The sequence below is a fragment of the Gymnogyps californianus genome, chromosome 2 (assembly GCF_018139145.2).
Source record: "Gymnogyps californianus isolate 813 chromosome 2, ASM1813914v2, whole genome shotgun sequence".
NCBI lineage: Eukaryota > Metazoa > Chordata > Aves > Accipitriformes > Cathartidae > Gymnogyps > Gymnogyps californianus.
In genome coordinates, this window is record NC_059472.1 from 146,450,566 (window position 1) to 146,474,959 (window position 24,394).

The window sequence follows — 24,394 nt, forward strand, 5'->3', positions numbered from 1 at the left end:
AACAACAATAGGGAATCATGATAGAAAATAATAATAATTAAAAAATTAATCCCCCACTCAATAGAGCATTCAAGCATTTGCCTTACTACTGAATTTAGTACAGGATCATTTATGTGCATAAGCGCTTTACATGATTGGGACCATAAGGCTAAACTGACCAGTGCTACAAAAGCCCGAAGATAGTTTAACACTCAAGACCAGATTCATAACAAGCAACACATTCAAACATCATCGATTTTAAGAGGGAATCTCAATTTTCAGAAGTTGGGTAGAAACCTGTTAGCAAACATATCACGAACAGGACAGGTATAGGGAATTAAACTGGGTCAAAAATGCTCACAAATGTACTATAAACGCAATCTTTCCTGCAACATAAACAAGTGATCATAGCAAAGTCAAATGTATTGTAACTGTGTGGGGTTAATTTCCACTGTATCAGAACAAACACAGAAAAACTAAAACTGGACTATGTAACAACAAAAGTGCATGCCTAAGTGGAACAGACTGCAGCTTAAGTCATTTTCACTGCCTACCTGCCCCCTAGGCACTGTGAGAAAAAGGGTCAGAAGTTAACAGAAGGAAAAAAAAATGCTATCTAATATAATCATATCTTTTTTTTTTCCAGAGCAAGTGCAAACTAAAAATATAAAATAATTCATTTTTTTAAAAATCCATTGCATAAGATTTACTCTATTTTTAACAGTGCCTGTTTTATATCAATAAAGAGAGAAAGATGTTACCCCAATGACTTTCCATACATTTCATTGGTATCTTGGCGGAATCATGGCCTTATATGCAAATTCTTCATGATGAACCCAATTCTAACATCGTTATGTGCTACTATTATTAATTATCTGCTAAAATATGGGAACAAAGTAGTAAAAAATGCAAAATCTAAGATACTTTTAATTTGTTCAAAAATAAATTCACTATGTGATTTAAATGTCTATAATCAACTAAAGACAACTTTCAGAAGCCTTTTGAAGTAGCATAAATGAAAATAATTTTTTTGAGACTAACACATTTATAAAACATGTGTCATGAAAACGCAATCTTTTCAATCCCATTTAAAAGTACATGTCTTTCTTTGAGGGATTTATGATGTAATTCTGAATACGAACAAGCCAAAAGATCAGTAGGTTATTATTTTCACTGTGTCATTATTATTGGTTTATGGTTAGATTATGTCCAGTGTATGAAATAAATTTTTCTAGTAGCATAGTAGAAGTTAACAACACTAGCAGTATGAAATGATGTCAGAAATGTTGTATTGTATGAACCTTGTCAGTTATGATTTTCTGACATAAAGTTAACATGAAAATCAAAAACTGTTAAGCTAGCAAAGGTCAATGTTAGGCAGCCGTTTGAGCTCTTTTTCCTTGTAACTGTTTCACAAGGAACCAGATGGTAAAATACTAGTATTCTGTTTATCTGAATGCATTAGCAGTTCGTTTTTTTGTACAAAATGCTATTGTTATCCATGATGCAGGTATTTTAGAAACTGAGCATGTTTCAGCAAAGTTCTCCTGCTGTAAAACCCCAGCCTGATGTCACAGAATACACAAACATACTGCTATGCCCAGTGGATTAAAAGTAGTAAAATAATGCCAATATCTATGTATTCCCTTAGATCGTGTCATGCCTTAATGCAGCAGTAACATTTGACTTCTGAGGTCAGAGAGCAATGCTTGCACCATTTCAAAAGGCAAGCTAAAACCCACCCATGAACTTTTGCACTTGATCTGCTCTGCTTCAGCCCGAGTCAACAGCAAAACCCCTCCTGTCTTTTACAGAGGTGGTGACATTAATTTGTCTTTCCTTGTCTCTAATAATCATAATATTATTTTCTTTACTCACCTGCTGCAAATTGACCTAGAAAAGATTAAATACATACAGTTAAATTCTGTAGATTTTTCTCTTTTCCCTGCACATAAAACAAAAATTACAGGAAGCCATCACGTTGCTCCCATGGGAGACACTGTTGGTGTAAAGAACACAGCGTTAGCATAGCCAGCTTCTTAGAATTCAGTTTCCACAAATAGTTCTGATGCTTCTGCTGGTAAAATTCAGTTGCAATGTTTTTCGTAGGAAGAAAGAGGGACTTAAGTGTCTGAGACAAATTTATTTGTATAAGTGATCACAGAAAGTTTTTTCCAGTATTTCTTCCAGCAATGGAAACTTTTCTCTACTATTTTCTTTGATTTATTTCTCTATCACATCAAGTTAAGCTATAGAATCACAGTGATAATAAACTATATCAGTAAAAATCTTTGTTGTTACTTTATGAAAATCTTTTTCTTACTCTGCTGAGGGTTCAGACCTTACCATGTATAATAGCTTTCCATGAAAGGAGTTCCTTGTTGATCCAGACTTACATATTCTGTGATTTTTGTTCACCCATTCAATATACAAATAGAGGAAGATTGTAACTTGATGGCTATTTTAATCCTTTCCTGATACAGGGTGAAAGATAAGTTTTACTAATATTTTGGTATTATCCCTTCTGTACGTACATGGCACAAGCAGTAATAGGATCAAAACAAATGCTGAATTTGAGCTTTAGAAGCAAAATACTGCAACAGCAACAACAATGGAGTTAATACGATGAGACAAAATGTTTCTAATAGTGTGTTCTGTACTTAGGAGCTGTGTTTTTATACAAGTTGTTTGGGTTTTTTTTTAAAGAGTTTAGTAATCAAAATCAGCTGCCTTCCCAGCAGTCCCTATGTACATCTCAAAGGCAGTATAGATGACTACTGAAAGAAGAGAATCAATAAATATTCCTTTTTTTCTTGTAGGATCAGCTGATCCACACCCTCCAACTTGCAGTAGTGACCAGTTCACGTGTGCGTATGTGCAGCAGTGTTTGCCCCTCCCTGCAAAATGCAATGGGACTGAAGATTGCATGGATGGAAGTGATGAAATGAACTGTCCCACAGAGATGCCTACCACCATGTCTCCGGGATCCTGCAAGCAAACAGAGTTCCTGTGTCCTTCCAAAGGCTGTATCCCATCCCTCCTGAAATGCGATGGTGTGCCTGACTGTCACCTTAATGAAGATGAAGTTGGTTGCCGTAAGTTACTTTCATTGCTATAGTTAAGGCAATGCTAACTTACTTTCCTAAAACAGTGATATGAAAGAGAGCAACATAATGAAGTATAGTGTAAAATTCACTGTTCCCTCATCAAGAAAAATATTATTTGCATCACGTATAACGTCTTACCTGGAGAGACACTCTACATTTGCAAATAATGCATTCTTATTCCCTGGCTATCAACTCTGATAAATGCTTAAAATCGTTTGCATTGTATTTCTGTTAATAATTGGAAGCATTTCCACTTTTCTCCATAGATCAGTCAGCTGCATTTGCATTGCCTCATGTCTGATTACAGTACGAGAGATAGAAAGACTTTCACAGTTCTTTAATTCAGTAACATTCAAGGCAGTCCTGACCTTTCAAGGATTTTTAAATCAAATCTGTTCATGTCGTAGCAGCAATCTCTGCCCTCACCAAGGTAAACGGCTCACAAGCAAAACGCAAGGACAACAGGCTTTGAACTGTAACTACAATGAGATACTATGAAGTTGCAGATAGATAAACACAAAAATGAGTATCTGCCCATTTCAAAATATTCCATTGTTCGTAGATGAACTGAGGCCAAATGTTTCATTCCAGGAAGGTCAAAATAATTAGCTACATAGAAAAAACAAAGAGGCTTTTTACATATAAAAACTTTTCTTCCTAAACTTCTCATTCTGCAAAAGTTTTTTAACATTTTATTTTTCATCCTTATCAGAACCAAAACAGTTAGTAAAATATCACTTTCCAGTGGGCTAGAAATTCAAGTGCTTTAATATTTTGTATCAAAACTACTGAATATACACGTAGGCCACTGCACATGCCATTTCTTTTAACAAATTACAAAACTGGCATGGATTTTGCAGACTATCTGTGCATGCTTTTCTAGGCACTTTTGTTTAGAAGTGGGCTCTGTGGCTTTGTTTGCAAAAGGCATGATTTTGGAGATATCTCTTAAAATCTACATGCCCCAAAGGCATGTAGAAATTTTACATGTCCCTAAGTTCAAACAACCTCTCCTCATCAATCTTCTTTTGGTCCTGTTTCCTCCTCAATCTGCCCTCTATTAGAGACCTCACTGCTGTATCCTGGTACATGTACATCCCAACTCCACAACACAGCAGCTAATGTGTTCTAGAATCCCAAAATCTGAAGGCCACAAAATTTCCATGATTGTCAGTATTCCCCAAGCAACTGAGATATTGTTTCATTGCCTTTGACTTCTAAGCAATGCCCAGGGAATGAGAGGAAATTAAGTCCTGGTCTATTCAAAGAACAAAAATTGTCCATAAATATTGCAGACCTTGGGGTTCTGAGTAGGGTGGAAACTTAGTCAAAGCTGTAATCACATTGTTACCCCAAAGTTCAGTTTTGACTATATAAACATGTAAGTGTTGACAATATAAGATAAGAATACAGAAGCAGCAACTCATTTTTCTTCTCTGAAGAAGATACTGGTTGCAGGCAAAGCAAAAAGAGAGTGGTTAGTGGTAGTTTGGAACGGAATCAGTGAAAAGCCAATTATTGTCACGGTTGGTTCTCCCATCAAAATGTATATGCCATGAGAGTGCAGCATGTCATCTCTAGCTGTCTCCTTTTAACATGTGAAATGCCATGTAAGTTTGTCACCAGAGAAAAGTCAGAGAGAGAAAAAGTAAATATTTCACAAATTTTATTTATTTTATTGAAATTTCTGCATAATCTATAAAATTGATTGTTGTGCTAGTAATTCTGGCCTATGTGTACTGTAATAATAGCACAGATTGGGAACAGGGTTTTTTTTTCAGATTTTAGATTGAAAATGAATATTTTTTTCCTAAGCAGTTATGAACACAGAGTAAGATTTAAGTAGCAAAGTATTCTTTTTTTTTTTTTTTTTTTTTCTTTTGTGCAGATCAAATCTTCCTGCTGATTTTAGAAAATTTCAGTTTAGGAATTACTGGCACCATCCATTTTGTGTGCTTCATGTCCCTTAGCAATTTCATTCAAGTGTAACAATAGACGGTCAAAAAAGTTCTGGCTTCTGAATTCAGGATTTCATCAGAGAAAGTTTTCTTCTGGAATGAAGACCAGTTGTCAAAATGCATCTTGCATCTTGCAGAGATTAAGTATAAAAGCCAAAAGAAGGCCAGGACAAAGCAAAACAAACAAAAAAATGCATTCGTCAGATCTCTACTAAAACCACAATTTCTACCACAGAAATGTTTTTCTGCATGACTTAGAGATTTATGCAGACGGAATTTCCCGTAGAGTTCACTCAGCAGTTAGGTTGTACAGTATTATGTTAATACTGTTTTATACCTACTAATGTGGTGGATTTTATTACTTGCTACTTTTAACAAGAAAATCTTGGAACTGTTTTCCAGTTATAGATGTTCTACTTCACCAGTCCTCTTCTTGCTGTGCTACCCTTCTTAGTGAAGGGTACATTATCTCAGCTATTTAATCTAATTTTCAATTTTTTTTTTTAAATTGCCTGATTACAATAGTAAGGGTGTAAAACAAACATATTAGCACCAATGTGTTCTACACATTATTTTTCCACAGACCCCAACATCATCTGACTGAAGTGCTAATAACAATGAATAAAAAATGATATCTCAGTTCTCTGTAGTGCACCAAAACATATCTGTTGTAGTCCTGGTAAGCTTTAAATACCTAGTAAATATTAAAAATGGTATACTTTCAAAGGGGCTGTGATATTTTTATCCTTTCTACAGACTTAATTTGGACCTGGAAAATTAAATATAGGCAAAAAGATGATATTTTCACTTGCGTGTTTTCACTGTTGTTAATGCCTCCGTTTAATGTCTTTATCCCAAAAACACTTGAAGGCCTCTCATGAAAGTAAAGAATAACTAGTTGGAGAAATTTGAAGCTACTTGTAACTCTGTTAACAGTAAGCAATATTAATTTTAATTTCGATGTAATAAGAGAAAAACCATTATTTTTAAAATGTGCTCTTAACATTCTTTACCTCAGCACCAATAACTTAGTGTCATTGTCCTTTCTGTCTTAAATGCTGGGTCTGTGCAAAGTATTCAGTAGTCAGATCCATTGCTATGACTGTTCCCTCTGTAAGTGGTATAAAAATCTCAATGCAATAAGCTTGCTCGAGGTAAAGGGACATGTCAAAACCACCTTGATGATCAACAGATATAAATGGACCAAAAATAATTAGCATTTCTTCTGTTTTATCCTCAGGTATGAGTCCAGCAGTCAGTCCAGGACTAGGGAAAATAATAAAGGGCTAAATGACACTTTCTGTTCTTATCACAACCCTCAATGCAAGTTAGAGCTCAGGAACTGAATCTCTGTATTAGTCATAATATATACGACAAACCATAAGCAGTACTCTATATCCATACAGTCTACAGCATCCTCAAAATACACGTGCAGGCAAAAAAGGTCTAAAGCACATAAGAAGAACATGTTTTATGTCAAATTTCCAACTTTGTTTCTGTTGAAGTCCTAGTCTGAACATGTAATTACGTTTACAGACTGGATATTTGCGTGCAAATGACCACTTATAAAACTGGTTCCAATACCATTGGTATAATCATCCCCCAAATTGCAAAGGGTGTCCAGGATTTGGATCTGATTGCACCAAAATAAATATGAGATTATTATTTGGTTAGGGAAGTACAGCAGAGGGCATGGGACTGTCAGTTACTTTCTGGAAAGCTGACAATCATAAGAGATAGATGGTAGGATATGCTACAAATGTGGAGTGATGCTGTAATCTGCTGGGGTTTTTCAGTCTGCCACAACCTGTTCCGCCAGACTGAGTGGTCAAGAGAATGGAGAGCAGAAAAGGAAATTTTTGTTTTTCTTGTTGTTGCTTTTATCCTGCTGTCACTACCAGCAAATTCCCTCTTCAATATCAACTTCTCCAGTCAATTGAAGAGACTTTGATATAAACACATGTGCAGAAGAGTATAGTGATAGTTTAAGATCAGCCAGAACTTTTAAGTTCTCATACAGGTGAATTGAAATTGGAAACAAAAGCAAGCTCCTCTTTATAGTTGCTAGTATTCTACAGATTTTTCTGCAGGCTTTAGTAAATGGTCAGTGCATGTAATTAAAAGGTTTGATCCCACAAACCCTTACTCACATGAGTAATTTTATATTTCTGAAAGAATATCAAAACTGGCAAGAGTTGACTGGCAAGATCAAAACTGGCAAGATTTGCCTCCATTATTGTGGTCTAAATTGAACTGCAGTATTTTAAATTTAGCATACTGTTGCAGTCTATATAGGCCAGTGATTTAAATTACATCTAAGAGTGGAGCAAACATATCCTACAGCAGCCTGGCCATCCAGCCTGAGAGGCTGATTGTTGTGTACACTGGCTCTTGAACCCAGAAGCAAGAAAGTATTATGAAATTTAGATGCAGCAGTGGGGTATTTTTAATATTCCCAGATTCTTTCTCCCACTCTAAACTCACAAGCTAATGTGAATATATCTAACTGATGGAGTCAGAAGAGTTCCCTCTGATTTGCATTAGTGTCATGGTGACAGAGTTCAGCTTAAATTACCAAAAACCCCCTTAAAAAACAGTAGTTTAAGGCAGCATAAGAGAACATTGTGTGAGATAAAATGACAAAATGGTGTTATACTCTACAGGAGTCTGCAGGACCATCAGGTACATCCTGTAGATCAGTGGCTCAGGAATAATTCAGTACCTGAAGGCTTATGGGATTCCAGCAAGATTTACCCCTCATAATTCTTCCGGACAAACATAGAAAATATAACTGAAAGCCCAAGAACAAAAAACGTGTGCAAGTTTAGATTTTTCAGTATAGTATTTCTCTACTTTTTATATGTTAACTATCTCTTAGTATGTGGTTTCTTGTAATAGAAGAAAAATATATAATGTCAATTTTTTGATTTGTGTTTAAAAATTAATTCCATCATTTTAAAACTAGGTTATGAATAAGAGTTGATTATGTTTTGTGAGATCTTTTTATGGGTTTTCATTGGGGTTTTGCAGCTTACTTTGTCAACGTTTTAAGTAAATACATCCTCCTCTTCTTTACAAATATAACATGGGAAAATCCAGCTTCTGTAACATCTGTGCTCTGTGTTTGTTTACTTATTTACCTACTGAATAGTAAAGTTGTATGTCTTTGAAGATGAAAGCTTGTAGAGGTCACACAGATGCAAGTTTATATACTATAGTACAAATCAAGTTTCCTGGTAGTTTTTTAACAGTGAGAAAAAGAAATATAGCTGATAATAACTGTCATGTTACTTTTCGTTTCAGCCATTAAAGATTGTTTCAATGGTTCTTTGTTATGTGCATCAACTAATCAATGTATAGCAATCTCCCAGCGTTGTGACGGCATTGCAGACTGCATTGATTTCAGCCTTGATGAGTCCAGCTGTTCAGGTACTCAGTTTTGCATAAAAATATCATTTGAAACAAAAAAGTATGGTCATTTCCTACTGAATCTTTAGGCAGTCCTCAAACTTGACTGAATTTCCTCTGCTAAAACTTAATCAAATTACATCAGGCATGAATTTTCCTGATGAAAGTATGACACAGATAAAATAGTGAGAAAAAGAGGGAAAATAATATGCTTAGTTAACGTCTTCACAAGGGCTGTTTCTTAAGGTATAAACACATTGTCTAAAAAAAAAGCCTCTGTAGTATACTACTAGGGCACTCTCTTGATTTTAGCCAGCTGAATAACCCACTTAAGTTAACCTACATTTCTGAGTTAATAGGATTTTTTGTTTGGTTTTTTTTTCAAGTGTATGGAAATCCAGGTTGGAAAATAAAATACATAGCATCTGTTTTAGCACAGTGCATTTCCCAAAATATTCAGGTTTGGTTTGCAATAATTAAATGGTGGAGAAAGGTAAGAACAGGACAATAATACACAACCAATCTGAATCAGATTTTTATTAACAAAATCTAATAAAAACATAGATGATGATATAAAGAATTAAATTTAGATTCAAAGCATCCCATTCAGTGACACAAAGTTACCGCAGTTCTTCCCCAAGCCAGTTATGAACTCTGGGCCAGTTCTGTCTTAACAATACTCCCTTAACTTTGGTGAAGTTGCATCAGCTGAGAATTTAACTCTCTGTTTTTATAATTTATTATGAATTATGTGATAAAGTTCACAATATATAGTATGTATTGTAATAACATAATTCATTATAGTATGTTAAATGTTTATTCACAAACTAGAAGTTTTACATTCACTTCTTGGTTTCTCTGGGAGTGAAACTTGCCCACAAGTATTGTGTTCATTATATGTTTGTTATACTTTTTTTTTTATTTTAACATGAGAGAAGAAATCATACTTTAACATCAAAAATTACCAATTTTACAATGCAGAGAGAATGTAGTTGGTAAATTTGATTTATAAGAAGTATTTTAAATGAAAAGGAATATATTCAGAAATATATTCAGAAATTAGTTCAATGTAGAAGAATATAGAACATAAACTAGTAGACTTGCATGACAGTAAATTACAAATATTCCACTATTTTGTCAGAAAGCAGATCTTTTAAGTAATTTACTTTCCAAAATTTCTTCTTAAAACTGGAGGTGTCCACACTGAATAGCACTGTTTATATGCCTCAGCAAAAGATTTTATGTGGCATATATCCAAAATTCTTTAGGTCTAATTTGCATTTTACCAGTTTTTTTCTTACTAAAGAAGATTGAGGGGATTTGTTTTGATTTTGAGTTTTTCTTGCTGTAGAGATGTAAACTTCAGTAAAACTAAATGTGATGATGTGGAAATCCATGTTAAGGGAAGTCAAAAGTTTATAATAGTATATCACTGACATCCCCCTCTACTTAAACACTTTTAATATTTTCAAGACTGATTTGTCTAGTTCTTATGAGAATGTGATTCTAAGTGTTAAAATTCTGGATATCTTTAATAAGAAGGTTGGTGACACAGGCGTAAGTGTCTGTTCATTACCCCTATATAAAAGCTATTAATAATAAAGTGGATTTAGGTACTAATTAAATATAAGTTCAGTTCTTTTGGCTCTTATTTTATGTATTCCTATTTGTCTGAAAATTGAGTAAGTGGCAAAAGCTCCATTTCTGGAGTCAAATGAAACTCTGACTTGAGAAAAATTAGAAGCCTGTTCAAGTGAAGCACCAGGATTTCTATAAGCTCAAGAGGAGCCCATTGACTATAATGTATTTACGACTTGACACTTGTATCACCAAGTAGTGTGATTTAACCCCAGCTGGTAACTAAGCACCACACAGCCACTCGTTCGCTCCCCCCTGGTGGGACGGGGAAGAGAATTGGAAGAGTAAAAGTGAGAAAACTTGTGGGTTGAGATAAAGGCAGTTTAGTGGGTAAAACAAAAGCCACATGCGCAAGCAAAACAAAACAAGGAATTCATTCACCACTTCCCATCAGCAGGCAGGTGTTCAGCCATCTCCAGGAAAGCAGGGCTCCATCATGCATAACGGTTACTTGGGAAGACAAACGCCATAACTCTGAACATCCTCCCCTTCCTTCTTCTTCCTCCAGCTTTGTATGCTGAGCATGACATCATATGGTATGGAATATCCCTTTGGCCAGTTGGGGTCAGCTGTCCCAGCTGTGTCCTCTCCCAACTTCTTGTGCACCCCCAGCCTACTCGCTGGTGGGGTGGTGTGAGAAGCAGAAATGCCTTAACTCTGTGGAAGCGCTGCTTAGCAAACATCTCTGTATTATCAACACTGTTTTCAGCACAAATCCATAACATAGCCCCGTACTAGCTACTATGAATAAAATTAACTCTATCCCAGCCAAAACCAGCACACCAAGTCAAGGTCTAAAGGAAGAGTTTTTGGAAGTACTAAGCTCCAAAATGACAGGTGTGAATATTCTGCCATTTTGAAAATCAGGCAATGACAAATATAATAATGAGGGGGGAAAATTTAAATCATAATTTTTACTTTTATGTTTGCAGTTTGTCCTGAAGAATACTGCAAAAATGGAGGAAGATGCATCATCAAAGATGACATTCCATTATGCCAGTAAGTTGCATTGGGGATTGACTTGTGCTTGAAGTTGGGAAAAGGTGTTGTTGAAAGAGCTGTTTCATTCCCCAGGGAGTGAAATAACATTCAATAGAAGTGTATTTTTAAAAGTCTCTGTATGTCTACACTATTTTTATTTACAGTTGCTAAGTTAAATCATATTTTGAGAAGAATACTGTTTATCAGATAGAATTTTCTGTAGCTTTCATCTATCATTACATGAGACAACCTGTTGGCCTGACACCTTAAGTTTTCTGTGTCTCATGTTTCACATCAACATTTAACAACACATGCTTCTATGAAAAATGATGCCTTATATGCAGCAGGTGTTGTGTACCTCAGATGAGATTTACAGCAGGCCATGTTCTCATCTTTACCTGAACTTGCAATGTATTTCTGTTATAATGTTATTTTTTGCATATATTTGGAGAAAGAAAGTAGTATTTTTCCACTTATGCCAAACAAAGAGTTAAAAATATGCTTGTATTTTTCTGGAAATACTCTACACTGAAAAACAAATAACGTATGCAATTCTGATGTGGAATGTACGAGTCATTAGAAAGTGTCTCAGGCTATCTGAAGGGATGCATTTACACAAGATATCACTCTATTTCCCACTGGGAAATTACAGGAGACTTTTTAAAGTGCAAAGAAAGCCATGTTATAAGTTATCATACTTTTGTCCTTCATGTGCTTCAGTGGATCTTGCCAAAGAGTTTGCCAAATTACTACAGATGTGACTTTATCAGAGTATCTATCTTAGTCAAGACGAGACATTAAGGTTTCTCTCCTAGTCTCTAGGAAACTCACATTAATAAGCCTGCTGACAAAATTTCAGTTATTGCAGAATTTGTATCTTTCAAGACAGGTTTATCCTTTAGGTTGAAGAAATATAACAGATAAATACAAGCACTTTCATATAGAGTACTTTGATTTAGCTCTCAGAAAACACTGTTAATTACCTGCAGGTTTCCCAAAGAATCTCCTCTATTGTAGAATAGAGAACGGTCTCTGCAAGAAGTTTGGAATTTTATTAAGGTGGCTGTTTCAAAACTTCTTGGGACACAGAAGGAGACAAAGGGGACAAAAAACATAGGGAAAGGTTGCAGATTAAATGGGATGGATAGCCAGCAGAAAATAAACGGATTGGGAGTAGTCAGGGAGTTTACAACTGGTAGATTAAACCATTGATTAACAAGAAAATTGCTTGTAGGGACAAGGCACTGGGGGAGTAATTGAGATTTTAAGGATACATGAGAATTATAAAAATTGAACTTATGTTAGGACTGGCAAATGAAAGGAAATCAAATTAGCAAGTGTTCGTTATCCACAGAAATAAAAGATAGTTGGAATAGTGAAATAGTAAATAGGATACTTTCCCTCAACATTCGGTAAGAAACATGACATTGAATTCTGATGCAATGCATAGGTAATTGGAGCAAAGGCACAGAAATGAAAATGACCTAACTGACAGGCTAATATAACTCCAAGAGCTGTATGTGCTTGTGTTGGGGAAATAGGTCATCTCTATTCAAGAATGCTAGAAAAGTAGTGCATGTTGCAACAGTGGAAGGCTTTCTGAAAACTCTTCTGGTAAGGGATGTGACTGGAGAACAGCAAATGGAGAAGAAAAGGCATAGCCACATCAACAGTCCAATATCAGTACCATTCAAGGCTTTATAATATTTTGAAGGAATTACTCATACATATAATAACAGGGGAGTTAGCCATTTCTAAGATAAGCTTCTGCACTATTTTTGAAAATCCCACATGTCAACATCATGAAAAGAAAGAAAAGAATAAAAATGTACCTTAAATGATAAAAAATGTAGAAGTATCCCAGCTTTCATTTCCTAGGGAAAAAAAATGAAAACCCTAGAAATTAACGTGGAAAAGACACTATTTTTTTACTTGTTTGTTCTCAGTTCTCACCTTAGATTTCCTGAAAAAGGGATGATGGATTTAGGTGGAGATATCTTCTTCTCTTGGGAGCAACTACTTTTCTAGACTGCAGGGTAGATCAGGAGAAAAAGCAGAGTGCGTAAGAATGCAGAAAGCCTGTCGGACAGCAAGGAGACCCCTGAAAAGAGCAGAGTATGGATACTGCCCTGTCACAGAAGTGGCAGAGAAGGAGAGCCTTCCTAGATACCCAAAGGTAATTGTGTGGAGATTACAGTGATCCTAAAAGTCACTGAGTTTGACTAATACTCTTCAGTGACACAGTGCACAAGGGGAAAATTTGTTAACATATCCTTTTATTGTTATTTTTTCTTACGCAGTGGATTCCGATCTTCCTCTGCTTGAGATGCTTGTGTTCTAGTTTCTATAAAAAACACCTGAGTCTGGCATTTAAAAGTCTCTTTGGCCTCTCTCAGAACGTTGCTTTAACAAAAAAAGTCTGGACAGGTCTCAAAGCTTCATTTGATTCAAGGTTCCACCACGTTCCTATAAAAAATGAAATTGCTGCTCATCTTACCTTAGTTTAAGTTATATTGATAGAAAAGAATCCAGTCTCTGGAAAACATTTTTGTTGGTGATAAGAGGTGAGTTTTTCTGTGTTTTTAATGCAATGTGGTTGAAGTCGTTAGCTGTATAGACTTCTCCAAGTAGTTTAATATGTCAGCATGGGAACAGAGTGAATTTGCTGTAGCTGCTTAGGCAAAAGAAATCAACTATTTGAAGAGACTGAGAGTTGATAGTAGATTTTATACAGTTAGTACTTCTCAAGTTTCTTTGATGCTGTATGGTTATATACATATATATGTTGCACACATAATTTATATATATATTTTATATACAAAGTGAATACTTAGGGCGTCAACCTGACTTTCTTTCAGTAGTATGTAACTAAGAGGGATCAGTAGAAGGTGGAAGGTGAGCTCTGACGTCCCTCTATGAAGAGATATCTGTAGACCAGGTGGAAAAGATAACAGTGGATACAAGTCTAGATAAAGTTTCAGTATATATTGGAGTGGGTAACAGGGTTGGTATATCAGGTTGCTGTCATTTCTGTTCATGCTACTGAAAACAGATTTTCTTAGCTGGTGCATAATGATCATAATAACATTAGTGAGAGGCCACAGTATTTGAGAATGTGACTATTGATATGGTGGTGGATGTTCTCAGCAAGAGTTTGTGAGTAAATGCAGAGCAACGGTGCTTTGCAGGTGATGGTTAGCTTCCTACTTGAATGAAATACAGCTTGATGGCTGTCCTGATCCTCTCTGGTCTTTGACTTCTGAGTCAAAGGTTTGAAAGCCATTTGCATTTATTTCTTCTGTTTGGTCAGGAGAGTGCTTGGGGCGCATAGCAAATAAGTTTATTTTGTTCTTACTACTTCTTGAGTATCCTCTTTGGCTGCCAGACTAGATGGAGCTTTAGTCTGAAATGCTACGGTCACTCTCATTTCACAAAATGTGACTTCTGTTTGTCCTGAGTTCCCTTCTGTAGTGGATGTGCAGCAAAGTGGCTAGTGCTGGCAATCAGCTACTGTGGCTGCACATGCAAATCTTCATAATTTGAGCAATAATGGCTAGAATTTTTGCAATATCAATAGTCTGATTTCAAAATTATTCCTTTGATTATATGTGTACTTTCCCCAATTGTTTGTCCAGTGGTTTTCTGTGTTTATTTTTTTTGAAGTGAGACCACAGACCTCTGGAAACATAGGAAAGGAATATTGATGAGAACAAGCAAGCTGGGAAAAGTGTGTTTGTAACACACCGAAGTGGAAGGGTGAAGCTTCAAAGATTGTACTAGTGCTGAAAAAAAGCCCTGAGAACAACAACAAAAAAATATATTAACAAACTGATAATACATAATTTTAACTCTCATACCAGCTAGAAAAGATTAATACAATACATTCACTTTTAAAATGTGCTAAAACTCACGTATAATAAACATAATACAGTGTTTGTCTTTCCTTTTATTTTATACAAACACTTCCTATGTAATATACCAAATTTCAGAGCAGTTACACTAATACTAAAGAGTGTAACGAGAGTGCTTCTATTAATGTCTGAACTGTAAGAAGGCTCTATCCTTAAGCAGACAACGTAATTACATTCACTGGCCTGTAATTAAACAATCATGTTATAAATTAGAAACACATCTTCATTAAACAGTTTTTAAATTACATTGAATATGTACCATCTAGCTAACTGAGCTGTGGAGATTAGGATTTCAAGGAGTTATTATACATAGGTTATCTTTGTAGTTGTGTATCTAAATGCTGATTTGGCCCGAAGTATAGAAACTGAATTATTTTGTTTATTTGCTTTATGTGATAAAAGTGAAAAAGATTACTTTCCCTTTTATGTTTTAGAAAAGAATTGATTTTACAGGGTAATAATTGATTCAGAGGAGGGAATTTTTGCTTATTCTCCTTAGAAAAGCTACAGGCTATTTGGTCCTCTATTTTTTTATTTCTCTCCTTCTCATTTTTAAAATGAGCTTATTATTCTAACGAGAAATGGTCTGTTTTAATGTGCAAATAAAGTATTTTATCCCCAGTGGTACAATAGCAAATAGCATTGCACAAAAAATTTTAAAAAAATTACTTTTTTGGTAGTTGAGACATTTTCTCACAATCTGATTTTGCCTTCAAAATACTAACTTCTGGTAAGCACAATACATTTTTGAGGAGAAGCCCTACAAGGTGGCATACAACTTCAAATAATGCCACAGTAGACTTGTTCAATACCTTTTCCAGTCAAGTATCACATGTGGCAAAGGATGGAAATTCCTCTGGGAAATGCCTTCCAGTGAGGAATGCAGGGGTGTTTTTCTAAATATGTTTGCCTTTGGATGTTCTCTTACATGTACAGTTTTACTGGATTTTTGCGGAATGATGGTGGTAGTTATCGTTAAAAACTAAAAGTGGGGGGATTGTTTTAATATCACACAGTATGTCATGAAAATGGAGTGATAATAGTATTCCCATCTAAGGAAATAAAATGCTCGGAAGTATCTGGCCTGTGATTTGATGGAAATACAAAGTCTAGAGACTGACAAGATAGACACATCCAATTCATGAGTAAAGAGAGTTTACAATGGGAGAAGATGGCAGTTTCTATTTCTGCTGTTTGTCCTGCTGCTCTCAGAGATTCCCACCTGAGTTACAGGGAGGATTGCTGATGTAGCAGCTGCTGAATCACTGCAGATTATTAACTGTTGAAGCAAAGCAAATTGGTACTGATTTCACTTCCTTCCTAAGAATTTTCTTTTAGATTTACTGAACAAGTGTGACATAGGTGAATTGATAAAGCTATATAGAGCCTATGTATCTACCCAAGAAAGTGGTAGTCACGCAAAAGCAATTGTAGATAGAGGAGGAATGGAACAAGGATGTAACCATGAATAAAAACAAAAGCTATGATGATTAGTCAAAAAGATAAGACATTGAAAAGGAATGTTATGCTAACATTTGGCTTCTGGGAAATGAAGACAAAGGTATATTTTTATATGGAGACATATACAAACATACATAGTTAGCACAGAGAAGTTTTTTTCATATCTTTCCATTACCCAAGTGCCATCTGAACAGTGATGCTGAGGCAAATAAAATAAAACAAATTCAGGTTGCCTGAGTTGGGTAAAATTGAGAATGGGAAGACAAGTTAATATCTCTGTTCTCCAGAATAAATGAGACACCGCAAATGCACCTTTAAAGATTTGCTTACAGAAAACTCTTTCCTAAAGTTTCTATTTCATATATTATTTTCTGGTTACTCTTTTATCCTTTCTTATTCAGAAAAGTTTCATTAAATCAAGGTGCCTGTTCCTGATACAATAGTACTGTTGCTTTTTGGCTTTTCATGTTTCTAACATCACAGCCTTTTCCAAAAAAGACAAACATGATGTCATTAAGAATATGTATGAGATAAGAGAACATTAAGCATCAGAGGAAATTGAACTGTTCAGTAGCCTTTTGATTCCATTTCATAAAAAGGCAGTAATCGGAGCTACATAAACACAAGTATACACAACCCAGACAGAACTGGCTCCCAATAAAATTTCATGCATGCTTGCTGATGCTAGAGTCTTTTTTTATAAAACAATTGAATAGTGATCTTTTTTTTTTTTCTCTCGGATTTTAATTTAAAAATAAATTTGTCAAGTTCACACCTTTTGTGTTTGCTTTTGCCAGTCATGTGAAATGGTCAGTTGAGCTCACCTGGAGGTTTGTGGCATTTTATGTATTCAAGTATTACTAACTAATGTTTTTCATTCTTTTTTCCTGCATTAGAAAGACAGCTAGCATACAAGAATCATCATATACATAATCTAGGTATAATGCCCCTCCTTTAGAGCCTAAAGTATTTCTGAAACTTGTACACTGTCTTTTAGAGTTCCCTGTACCAGCCCTGGACCTATGTTATTACTTCTCTGTCCAAACTGCATATTTTGTTCAACAGTCTGGATCTCTATATTGAGGTATTTTGTTTTCCACTGAATCTGGCCGTGGCATTTAGTCAACTCAGATGGTGACTTCTTATCTATCTTCAGGATATCCAAAAGATAATGCTGGAAGACTGCTGCTGTGGAGAACCAGAGTACTGGCTTCCCTTCAGGTCATGGTATATTTCATATGACCTGCGTGCATTTTTGTTTGTTTCTCCCCTCACCCCCAAACACTGGGGATTATGTGCAGTATGTGCAATGTGACAGAAACATAGATTCATAAATCTTACACATTTGGTCTATTTTGTAATAGTTGGAAAGAAACAGCTTTTGATTTTGATGCTGATCACCTACTCACAGGGCTTTCAGCAACCATTTCACAACATAAGTAAAATGAAAAAAAAATTGTAAAATCCATTGAATTCTTTATGTATGGGAATTCAGGAAATACTGATCCTCCATAAGGAAAGAAATATGCCAAATTTATCTAATAAATTTTTTTAATATATATATTTCCCCCCCCAAGTGACTTCAAAGTAAATACATTTAGCCAAATCAGTTTTACCTAGTGAGAACCTTTCCATTGAGCAAATTATCAATTATTTCTTTACAAATGGATACACTGGCCATCTTTTTCTATTTGGAAGCAGTTACTTTGACCTTTGCTCTTTTTCCTCCTCTTTGCAGATACTATTATAATCCTGAGGTCAGCTCCTGCCGTGGTTTAACCCCAGCCAGCAACTAAGCACCATACAGCCACTCACTCACTCCTCCCCACCCCCCCGGTGGGATGGGGAGGAGAATCGAAAACAAGTAAAACTCTTAGGTTGAGATAAGAACAGTTTAATAATTGAAATAAAAATTAAAATATAATAATAATGTTAGTATTGAAAAGGAGGATAACAAAAAGGAAGTGAAATATACCCCAAGAAAGACAAGTGATGCACAATGCAATTGCTCACCACCTGCTGACTGATGCTGAGCCAGTCCCCATGCAGCAATCTGCCCCTCCCAGCCAGCTCCCCCAGTTTATACACTGGACATGATGTCATATGGTATGGAATATTCCATTGACCAGTTTGGGTCAGCTGTCCTGATGGTGTCCCCTCCCAGCTTCTTGTGCCCCTCCAGCCTTCTTGCTGACAGGGCATGAGAAGCTGAAAAATCCTTCCCTTAGTACAAACACTACTTAGCAACAACTAAAACCATCAGTGTGTTACCAACATTATTCTCACACTAAATCCAAAACACAACATTATACCAGCTACAAGGAAGAAAATTAACTCTATCTCAGCTGAAACCAGGACAGCTCCTTATCACACTGGAGCCAGCTGCTTCATGCAGTTTGCAACTCTGAGAAATGATGAAAAAAACCCCAAACAACTTTTATCTCAGTCAAACCTAATCGAATATATAGGGCAGTTTGCTACCATCTCCAATGAGGCAGCGACATCCTGTGAAGTTCACTTGTGAGTGGTCTGAATCAGTTGATTGCTGAATCCAACGATTTCAGAAGGAATCTGTCTTTTTCAGTTTCTTTAATCTAAAACTAAAACAAGGATGTCTCTATGTGACTCTTAAAGTTTGACTGCACTTAACTGAAAACCAGATATTTTACTCAATTAAACAAATATGACTGAACAGACCCAAAGCTTGGCTTCACAAAAAATGTTTCTGATCATGTTCTTGAGAAATCTCTAGCACCTGATTGAAATGTAAATCAGACTTTCTCACTTAACTGTTAGGTTTTGGTCTTTTTTTTTTTATGGAAAACTAAAGCTCAAGATATCTGTAAAACTGCAAATGAGCAAAGTAGCTTATAGTCTTTCTCTGTCTTCCTGAGGTGAAATATTACTCTGACAAATGGAAAAAGTCTCTCTTGAATCACCCATTGCTAGAAACTGAATAGCACTTATAATGGAAGGACGTAGTTTAGATATAACCCATTGGTCATGATGGAAAGCAAACTGTGACCTAGATATTTTCATATTGTCTCTTTACGATATGTTTGCAGAGTGGTGGTGGGGGTTACCTGTATAGAAAATCAGCAAGGAATTTCTGGGACAATTTCTAAATAAAAAAGAGCCTGATGAACATTATGTACAACCTTTTCTTGCAAGATTTTAATGTTGAGAGGAGCTAACTCTTAGCTTTGGGAATAAAAGTAACTGCATGTTTCCTTTTAAAAGGTGAATTTAGTAAATTATCAACCTCACTGCAACTCTCAAGATCAGAGTGAGAAATATATTTAGACTTTGATCAAAATAATTGATGTTTTAATATGAAGATACTATAATCTTATTGAAAAGCATATAGGCAAATAAGTATAATTTACCAGATACAGTGAAAATTACTTGGGCATATAAGAAAGCTTATGGGAAAAATTTTCTCTGCAATTGGATATCCTCTCCCTACAAAATTTAGTATCATTAGTGCTTAAAATGCTAAAAACATTCAACCTCCCTGATAAATATCCTGTATTTCTATTTTGACTTTCAATTCACTCTTTAAAAAGAGTCAAGGCGAAATGAGGTAACTACAAGGTGTAGGAAACCACAGAGAGATTTTTATTATTACTAAGTGCAGTGCACCTTTACCTCAGAATGACTTATATCCTAGAACTATAAGCTTTATTACATTTAAAATTCAGGAGACAGGTTTGTCTACAATAGGGACAGGCTTAGGATCTGGGAAGTGTATCTGTAGGAGAGGATGCTTATTGAGTGATAATATGAGAGATTTATATATGGGAGAATGTTAATTAATGTTGGATATTGGATGTTTGCCAAAGTATGGAGGGTTCCCTGAAGGATTACTCCTATGAATTCCAGATGCTGAAGAGTAGGAAACATAGATGAAAAGCTTTAAATCACAACATTTTTTGTTCTGTTTTCTTCAAAACAGGAAAGAATAGCTGTAAAATAATAAATACTTTTCAAAAGAGAGAAAAATAGGGAACAACTGAAGAATTACATACCAATGAAGGAAGTATAAACACAGGGGTTGCAAAGATTCTAGTGCTACAGCCCCCTCTCCTTCATATTCATGTGGCAGTCTTTTGTCCATAGAAATTTAAAAACATCTTTGGATATATCTATTTACAGGCACATAAATTACTCTATATCTTTTGGATTATACGAAGTCAAACAATAATTAACACAGTCCGGGTTCAGATTGTCTTAGCTTGAGTAATGATCTTCTTTCAGACTCAGTCTTCCTGGATTTAAATGAAAGTAAGAGACAGTACTTAGTGTGAAAACCAGTATTCTCATACCCGAAGATTACATCTGCATGTCCGCATATCAAAACTTCATTCTCAAGAATCAGCTCACCACTAGAGCCCTCTCTGTAAGAGGTACCCAGAGGCTACTGGTTGGGTATATCTAATACAATACAAAATGTATTATAAAAGTTGTAAGGAAGACTTTTGGAAAACATATATACCATCAAGCATATTGATAAGAGTTTTGAACTTGCACTACAGTGAGAAAGATTGTGATGTAGATAGTCCTGTGCTGAGGATGGCAGGAAAGATGGGGATGGTGGAGATCTGTATTTGAGAATCTGCGTTATTGTGTAAGTTGTGTAGGAAAGACATACATCTTCTATTCTGTACTAACTACATCCTGATATGTGGCCTACTCAGTCTGACCCACTAGACACCCTGGTGTCATAATGTCCTCAAGCTATCTTGCACATTTGCAATTTTCCCTCTTGTTCAGCCAGTGTGAATTTAAGTCTCCAAGAATTATACCCTTTGTGCTGTTGCTAGGTGGCTAAGGGATTGCCTAAAAGCAGCAAATTCTGCTAAATTAAGAACTTTTGAACTTTTCTTGCCAGCTTTTGCAGTGTTGACTGATCTGGAAAGCTCCATGCATTTTAATTTTAAACACACATACAAACATAGAGGATTTTTCTCAACGCTTGGAAGGATCTTTTCATGTTTGCAATTGCTCTAATGAGCTACTAGGCTACATTTCTAAGCGGGAAGCAGTAACTATGTGCTATTCCCACACAGACTTTTGTATGTCCTTTAGGGAAAAAGTACATATACATTTAAGCTAAAATAATTTTGTCTGCATCTGGTCTGCAAGTCACATTTTCAATGTACAGAAATATTTTTCTTTTAAAAATATATATTGGATTGTAAGATATATGTGAACTTTGAAATATCCTTTAAAGTCTGTCAAGTTAATGTGGTTCATGCAAGAGTTACAGTATGGATCTCAACACCAGAGTTACAGCAGGAATAAACATCTGTGGTATGTGGAACCTGGCTGGATGCCAGGTGCCCACCAAAGCCGCTCTATCACTCCCCCTCCTCAACTGGACAGGGGAGAGAAAAATAAAATGAAAGGCTCATGGGTCGAGATAAGGACAGGGACGGATCACTCACCAATTATTGTCACAGGCAAAACAGACTCGACTTGGAGAAATTAGTTTAATTGATTACCAATCAAATCAGAGTAGGATAATGAGAAACAAAGCCAAATCTTAAAAATACCTTCCCCCCACCCCTCCCTTCTTCCCGGGCTTAACTTTACTCCCAAATTCTCTACCTCCTCCCCACCAGTGGCACAGGAGGACGGGGAATTGGGGTTGCAGTCAGTTCACCACATGTTGTCTCTGCCGCTCCTTCCTCCTCAGGGGGAGGACTCCTCACACTCTTCCCCTGCTCCAGCATGGGGTCCCTCCCATGGGAGACAGTCCTCCATGAACTTCTCCAACATGAGTCCTTCCCATGGGCTGCAGTTCTTCACAAACTGCTCCAGCATGGGTCCCATCCATGGGGTGCAGTCCTTCAGGAACAGACTGCTCCAGCGTGGGTCCCCCACAGGGTCACAAGTCCTGCCAGCAAACCTGCTTCAGTGTGGGCTCCTCTCTCCACGGGGCCATGGGTCCACAGGTCCTGCCAGGAGCCTGCTCCAGCATGAGCTTCCCATGGGGTCACAGCATCCTTCGGGCATCCACCTGCTCTGGTGTGGGGTCCTTCATGGGCTGCAGGTGGATATCTGCTCCACCGTGGACCTCCATGGGCTGCAGGGGGACAGCCTGCCTCACCATGGTCTTCCCCACAGGCTGCAGGGGAATCTCTGCTCCGGTGCCTGCAGCACCTCCTCCCCCTCCTTCTTCACTGACCTTGGCGTCTGCAGAGTTGTTTCTCTTACATATTGTCACGCCTCTCTCTGGCTGCAATTCCGCAGGTTTTTTTCCCTTTCTTAAATATGTGATCCCAGAGGTGCTACCACCGTCGCTGATGGGCTCGGCCTTGGCCAGTGGCGGGTCCGTCTTGGAGCCGGCTGGCATTGGCTCTATGGGACACAGGGGAAGTTTCTAGCAGCTTCTCACAGAAGCCACCCCTGTAGCCCCCCCGCTACCAAAACCTTGCCACACAAAACCGATACAACGCCAGTCATCAAGCTAGGCTTCAGAATTCAGTAAACTGCAGGAGGTTGAGATTTTGCTTGTTTGTTTTTAAATGGTGGAGGTGAGATAGGTTTGGATTTAAATGAATTATTTCCCTGTGCATGAGAAAACTAATTGACCAGGACACGTGATATTTTATCTTAGTCTTTGTTTATTTACGGTATGTGTGCTTTTGTATCAGCAGACTAGATAACAAATTATCACATGGCTTCCTAGCTATGCTGAACGAAACCGTGCCTTAACTCACCTTCTGTGCAGCCACATGGAAGCCAAAACTGTGGTGATTCTCTCTGTGGTCAGTGAGAAAGGATTGTTAACGAGCCCAAACTGGCTTCTCCGTTTTTATCTCTAGTTCTGTATGTACTTAGAGCACCTTGGAAGCTGTATAAATTTCTTGGATGAATTTTGGGTATCAACTGTGTATAAATACACGCATTGCACCTAGGCTAATCCTTGACAAGTGTCTTTGTTGGAAAAGAAAAGAAACCAGTATTGGAGCCAATGATATGTGACAATGGCTTCTTTAATGTAAGTGCTAGGTGAGATTATACAGGAAGGATTGTCTAAATTCTAACATTAAATGTGTTTAAACTCTGGGTCATTAACTTAGAATACCAGAAAATTATTTTTATTGCTTCATGAGTTTCCTTGTTTCCACTTAGAACTTTTCAATTTTGTACTTTAATCCTTTTGCCATTCGTCTTTATTAACTATTGTATTTTCCACTGATGAAATGCCTGCTCAACTGAGTTTGGTGGCAAAAGTTGTGCAAATAAAAAAAAATTGCTTAGGGTTGTAAAATGAAGCTAACAAGATGATTACCTATAGTTAAATGGAGCCTGTATTATGCAGTCCTTGCACGCTTGAGTTTCCTACACAAGCTACTGATAGTGCAGCTTTGCATGGCTAGGAGCTGAACCAAACATTTTTTAAGCAGTGCTACACAGAGCTGAATATCCTCATGCTTGTTTTTCACAGAGCAGAATTCTAGTTTATAAATAGTTAATTCTCCTCTGGTAACTTTATTTTCAGATTTTAGGTACTCTTTTGCAAACCACTGATTTTTATCAGGTGAATTAAAGTGCATGGTTTCATTTGTATTGTAGTCTATTAAAAAAAACATTAAAAAATTGGCCATCAGGAGTTTTTTAACCATCCGTTATTAACAGCCTTCAACAGGTGGGAAAAAAGCTTTTATTTGCTTTGCTTTTCTTTATCCCTTCTGTAAATTAATACTTTATTAATGTGAAATTTGTTTGGGACTTAGGAAAATGGAAGAAAGATCTCCTAAAACTTGTTTGATATTTTAGTGTGTGGAAAATATTGTGTTTACATAGTCATAGAAATCCACAGAGATTATCTTCCCATCACTTTTGCTTCTAGAGGTGAAGGTGAGGCGATTTAGCAGAACGCATTTTGAGGTTACTCAACAGCTATTCATTATTATAGTTCTAGTGTTTTAATAGGTATCTT

At 36.5% G+C, this 24,394-nt stretch overlaps 1 protein-coding gene across 1 annotated transcript in view; it reads left to right on the top strand.

Moving 5' to 3' along the window:
* Positions 1 to 24,394, top strand: part of MALRD1 (MAM and LDL receptor class A domain containing 1) — a 295,587-nt gene that overhangs the window by 223,497 nt on the left and 47,696 nt on the right. The window contains exons 33-35 of the mRNA XM_050890929.1: positions 2,799 to 3,074; positions 8,348 to 8,473; positions 11,023 to 11,089. Of these exons, the coding sequence (XP_050746886.1) occupies positions 2,799 to 3,074; positions 8,348 to 8,473; positions 11,023 to 11,089 (469 nt within the window). The remainder of the gene's footprint in view (positions 1 to 2,798; positions 3,075 to 8,347; positions 8,474 to 11,022; positions 11,090 to 24,394) is intronic.